The sequence below is a fragment of the Cicer arietinum genome, chromosome 3, assembly GCF_000331145.2.
Source record: "Cicer arietinum cultivar CDC Frontier isolate Library 1 chromosome 3, Cicar.CDCFrontier_v2.0, whole genome shotgun sequence".
In the NCBI taxonomy this organism is placed as follows: domain Eukaryota; kingdom Viridiplantae; phylum Streptophyta; class Magnoliopsida; order Fabales; family Fabaceae; genus Cicer; species Cicer arietinum.
In genome coordinates, this window is record NC_021162.2 from 51671822 (window position 1) to 51678107 (window position 6286).

Genomic DNA, 6286 nt, shown 5'->3' on the forward strand with positions numbered 1-6286 from the left:
AAGTTATAAAATATTGATTCAGGATTAATATGTAAGAATACAAATTTGCGGAGAAAAAGGTTAATTTTGGTCCATAAAGTCCGAAAAACCCATCTTAGTCCTTAAAAAAATAAGAACACTTTTTAGTCCATAAGAAAAGTAAACTAGGGTAAATTAGTCTTTATTTGAACCACAATAAAAAGTTGGGTTTTTTATGTTAATTTATCCGATGATTCGTCAACTTGATTATCCTACGTGTATTTCTATAAAAAGGACAATTATGTCTTTGTCAATAATTAAAAATAAATAATTAAATCTCTGACAATAATTAAATGAATAATTTAATCTCGACAACAAAAAATTCATTAAATTATAATATAATTTTTAAAAAAATGTCAATAATATCCAAATTAAACCACAACGATATCCTTCATGAACTATACATAAAATCGTACCTTCAAAAACGCGAACAGAAAGAACAATAACTCATCTTCAGAAAGGCAAGAACGAAGAAGAAAAATGTGAAAATGAAGAGGAAAATGCAATTTCTGAAATAAATGACAAATACGACGAAAATCACACTTTTAGAATAGCAGACCATATTATGGAATTAAAATAGTTTCTATCTTAGGCTTATGGTTTCTCTATATAAAATAACACTAGAATTTATTTTTTTCTAAATTGAGCAAAAAACTAAATTATTCCAGTTTATTTTTCTTAAGGACTAAATATGTTTTTAATTTTTTTTAGGTACTTAATTGGGGTTTTTAAAAAATTTCACGGACTAATTTGATCCGGTTTATTTTTCTTAAGGCTAAAAAATACTTTCATTTTTCTCAAGTACTAGATTGGGTCTCTAAAAAATTCTTAGAGGCCAAAATAAACCTTTACTCAAATTTGTATGTTAAATAGTTTGAATGAATGATAAGATTGAAATAAAAAATATTTATACTAAAGTTTTTTACTATATATAAGTATAACCTTTTCTTTTAAATAATTATTCAATTGAATACAAATGGATAAAATAATCAATAAAATAATTTAAATTAAAAATCAATTTAAAAAAAACACACACACACACAAAAGCTTAGTATTTCCATCATATATAGTCTCTTCAAGAAAATATAAACAAAAAATACCCATACCTTGAATTAAATTTAGATACATGTTTTGTATTTTATATATTGTTAAAAAAGAAAAAAACTACTTTTTTAATGAAAGTTCCGAAAATATTGTTAGCGAGGGAGTAGTATAAATTAATTATAATGACTATAACTATAATGACAACACCAAAATAAAAAAAATAAAAAGGTTTTTTTTACTAATAAAATAAAAAGAGCTTAAACAAATAAAATAATGACACGTGTCAGATACCAATTAGCATAGAGGGGACAGTGATGTCACAAGGAATGTGGACGCACTCCTATCCAGATTCATACTTACTTGTTAGTTTCACAACTATTTTCTTGTATATATTATCTTCCTATGTCCTTGATTTTTCTTTATGAGAAGACCCTTTTCACTGAATCTCTCCCATCTTCATCATAAGGTGCATGTGCCTCACAATAATAGAGAGAGAGAGAGATCATGGAAGGATCAATTAGTACTCATGTCTCCAACAAAAGTTCTAAAGGAAAGAAAGATGACCTTTATCATGTTATTCATAAGGTTCCTTATGGTGATAGTCCTTATGTCAAAGCCAAACATGCTCAGGTTTTTTTTTCTTTCTTTTTTTAATTATACATATGTTTGACTTAGGACTGTGATTTGTATTTGAAATTATTGTTCTTGCATAATTTAAATCATATGCCTCATTGTATATGAAAATTGCACCGTATTAATTTGTCCCTTAAGTTTTAGAGATCTTACGACATTTATAATTCACTATATTTTATATCATTGACTTTTAATTCATGTGTTAAAACATTTCCATTTTTCAGTTTTACTTTTACCTTTCCCACATTTACAGTGACAGAGTAACTTTAATTCCTAAATCCAATATTTAATTTTTTTTTACTATTCTTAAATCATTCTATCCAAAGAATGAAATATAAATTAAAATGGTAATTAAAAAATTAATGATGTATCTTACTTTAAATTAAGACTATATACATCAACATTTAAATTGTTTAGTTTTGTAATATTTAATTTCATTCTCTTTATTTAGTTTAAAAATTTTCAATTACTTTTTTCTTTTTATTTTATTCTAGATGTATGAAAGTTATATATGGTATTTGGTAAGTAATTGATTCTTAACATTCTCTGATTTTAACATATGTTCCAGATTCAAGAATTCTCTTTTCTTTAGATTCCTTTTATTCTTAATATGACATAAAAGTAATTGATTCTTAAAATTCTCTGGTTTTGGTTTATGCATCACATATATACATTCATTATATACAACTAAACTTGGTTTGTGAAATAGATCAAGTATAACATGATGAAGTATTTTTTTAAAACAATATTTTGTTAAAAATTGAATGACTAGTTTAATACTAATAATTATATTTTATTTGGAAAATATTAATGGGCAGTTGGTGGATAAAGATCCAGAAACAGCTATAGTGTTCTTTTGGAAGGCAATTAATGCTGGAGACAAAGTAGATAGTGCTCTGAAGGACATGGCTGTTGTGATGAAGCAATTGGATAGAACTGAAGAAGCTATTGAAGCCATTAGATCTTTTAGAGGTCGTTGCTCCAAACATTCTCAAGAGTCACTTGATAATGTACTTCTTGATCTTTACAAGGTATATATATATATATATTCACTTATTGAATGTTTCATCATATATGTATATAATGTTTATTTATAAATTATCATTATAATTTATACAATATATTTTTTTGGTATCGATAATTACTATGTGGGACCTACATCGTGTAGTGGCCGTAGATAATCTTTACACAAATTATTATTAAATTTGGATTCTTTATTGTTGATACAGAGTGTAGTCATGGGATGTAGAACGATTGATTAAGAAAGATAAATTTATTGTCTTATAGCTTGAGATTATTCATAAAATAATTAATTATTGGTCTATATTGTTTCATGTTGATATGTAAATAAGATTTGAGTAAATAAAAAATTAATATGATGAATTAAACTAATTTAGTTTTTTGTGAAAAACAGAAATGTGGAAGAATAGAGGAGCAAATTGAATTATTGAAAAGAAAGCTAAGACTAATCTATCAAGGTGAGGCCTTCAATGGAAGGACAACAAAGACTGCTCGTTCTCATGGCAAGAAGTTCCAAGTTTCTATCAAGCAAGAAACTGCAAGATTATTGGTACTTAAATAATTTATTAATTTTTTAAATCTAACTTATTACAATTTTCCTTTATTTTCTATATTTTTCTTTATTTTATTTTCAACAATATTTGTTTATAGTTGTTTTAGTCTGTAAATATTTGAACCATATGAATTATAGTCTCTAAAATATAGATTATATAAATAATTAAATACTAACTCCAACATTAATAAATATTACAAATACTAACACAAAATAATAAGAACTAAAATCAGTTTTTTTGTTTGGTTAATGATACCACATCATCATAGTACAAATTTTTGGTGGAAATAATTACTTTTGGGCCCAAGACACAATGATTTTAACACATGGATTGATGATTGATTATTTAGGGAAACTTGGGCTGGGCCTACATGCAAAAGACAAACTACATGATGGCTGAGGTGGTTTTCAAGAAAGCACAAATGATAGATGCCGATGCCAATAAGGCTCTCAACTTGGGCCTATGCCTTATGAAACAATCTCGTTATGAAGAAGCCTATTTAATTCTTGAACAAGTTTTGCAAGGACATCTTCAAGGTTCTGATGAAATCAAATCCATAAATAGAGCTGAAGAATTGCTTGGAGAATTGAATGCCAGCTTGCCTCAACCTAAGTTTTGGGATGATTTAGGCCTTGATGATGACCTTGTCAAAGGGATAGATGGGTTGCTTAATGTATGGAGCCCAACTAGATCAAGAAGACTTCCTATCTTTGAGGAAATATCTTCTTTTAGAGATCAATTAGCATGTTAATAACTTATTATTTTCTTATGTTTGTATATTGTCTTAGGTCTAGGCTTTTGGGCAAATAGTCCCTTCTATTCTCTAGTTGTCCTATTCTTCCTTTGCCCTTTTTCTCCTTAAAATGGTAAGGATAAATATAAAATAAGGTTTGCTTGTATTTGGTAATTCAATGATAAAAAAAAAAAAGAAACACAAATAATGAGTTCATGTAATTTCTCTAGTTAGATTTGAATGATGGACTTATGGTGCACATTCTAATAATATGTTGGAAGATGTTTTACCATAAAGCCTCTTTTCTTTTATTTATCTCTTGTTTAATAAATAATAGAACCAATTTCTTCCTCCTCTTGCTCACATATTTTTTTAACTCCAGCTAGCTACTATACACACATCTTTATTTTTCTCCAAACTTTATAATTGCAATGCCACTAGAGGAAGTTCACCGTCACGAAAAGTTCTTCACATTTTTCATATCATTATTTTGATTAAAAAAAATAATGATAATGATAATGATGGTTGCTTCCAATTAAAAAAATTCTGAGTTAGGAATGTAGAAATATGATTTTGTGACAAAAAGTAAAACTCAAGAAAAACACTCAATGAATACAAAACATCTCACCGTTCTCATAGAAACATAAATATCATGTTCGCAAAATTTTATTTATTTTTTAAATGTTTGGTGGAGATCCATAAAAGTGTATATATATTGACAAAGAAATAAATAAAAAAAGTGATATGAAAAAAAAATATAGATATTAAATGAGTATATAGGAATTTGGGATATATATCTGTGTCATTATTTTCTTTCTTCCATATCCAAAAAGTCTTTATACGAACACATCATAACAGACCCGAAAAAGAATTGGAAGGGTAATCACCCACCGATTATTTGACTTATTTCCTCTGACTCAGTTTCTACACCAAAAATATTGAGTAATAATGTATGGAACTTCAACACTAAGCATTGAAATTTAAATATAATGTGTGAATTAAAAAAAAAAAAAAGTCTCACGTAAAGAAATATCATATGCTAATAGTGTTTATAAGGAAAAAGTATAACCTTTGGAATAGGAAGGTACCCAAAATATCCAATTTTGTGAAGAAGAGAAAACACACTCAAACCGAACACCACACATGCATCGCCGTTTGCCTGGCTTGGCTCTTTGATTTTATTTGACATGTTTTGTGTGTGTATTGACCGAATCGTCCATCATGTTCCACTTCTCTTCGTCGGTTTTTACGTCACTGAATCTTCCTCCACCTCCCTCTGATTCCGGGGGTCAGTTTTCTAAGGACTGATTCGTTTTTAGAGAACCGATCAGAAATCGCTCGTGCAGAATTTGCTTAGATCGGTTGCAGAATTTCGGATTCTACTAAGTTCACAATTGCACCACAACTAAGAAATATTCTAGAGTTTTCTCTCTTATTCCTTTTGTCTCAAATTTTCTTTCAGTTCTTTTATCGAAAAATGACCCCTTAAGATTTTGGAGTAGTCATAGTACCATATTTTCGAGTGACCTTAACTACCATATTTTAAAAGTGTAATTCTAAAACGGTTTTCTACAGTACAGTAGTAAAACTGATGTAGTGTATCTGATCTATTTTATCCAGGGGACATCGTGGTTGATCGTATGTTTTGCATAATTTTGGGTAGTGCCACAAAACGTCTTAAAAATCGCAACCTAGTTTGTGACTCAACCCAATATTATGTTCAGTGACTGAAAATTATTTTTCAAAATAGTTTTTGAAACTCAAAACAACAATTTTAAGGTGTTTCTTTCTGTCATGTTTAATGAAGAAATTACTAGATTCGTTTTTGTTGCTTCTGATTACAATAAACCGTTTTAGTTTGAGGGATGTCACTTCAAACGATGACAGCAAAAGATGCTATTTGTCTTAACTATGAACAAAGTTGTCAACATTATAAAAGATAACCTAATGGGAGAATAATGATTACATCTGTAAGAATTATATTTTTATTGGACTTGGTGATAATCTATATTATTACTACAATTCCAACAATATTTCTAGAGATGTTTGGGATGTTCTAAAGAAGAAATATGATACCGATGAAACTAAGGCTAAAACTTATGTTGTGAGTCGCTACCTCTAGTATCAGATGACCGATGAAAAAATTGTGGATGCTCAATCCCATGAAATTCAGAAGATAGCTCATGATCATATCTGAATGTATGACTTTAGATGAACATTTTTAAATTGTTGTTTTTTTTAACAAATTGTCCTCTGCATGAATGGATTTCAAAAATTCTCTAAG

At 28.2% G+C, this 6286-nt stretch overlaps 1 protein-coding gene across 1 annotated transcript; it reads left to right on the top strand.

Annotated features, from left to right (window-relative positions):
• Positions 1 to 1473: 1473 nt before the first annotated feature.
• LOC101497260 (protein SULFUR DEFICIENCY-INDUCED 1-like) lies at positions 1474 to 4223 on the top strand. Its single transcript, XM_004492268.4, has 4 exons — positions 1474 to 1692; positions 2514 to 2726; positions 3110 to 3265; positions 3619 to 4223. The coding sequence occupies exons 1-4, from the start codon at positions 1567 to 1569 to the stop codon at positions 4018 to 4020; spliced, it is 897 nt and encodes a 298-aa protein (XP_004492325.1). The 5' UTR covers positions 1474 to 1566; the 3' UTR covers positions 4021 to 4223.
• Positions 4224 to 6286: the final 2063 nt, after the last annotated feature.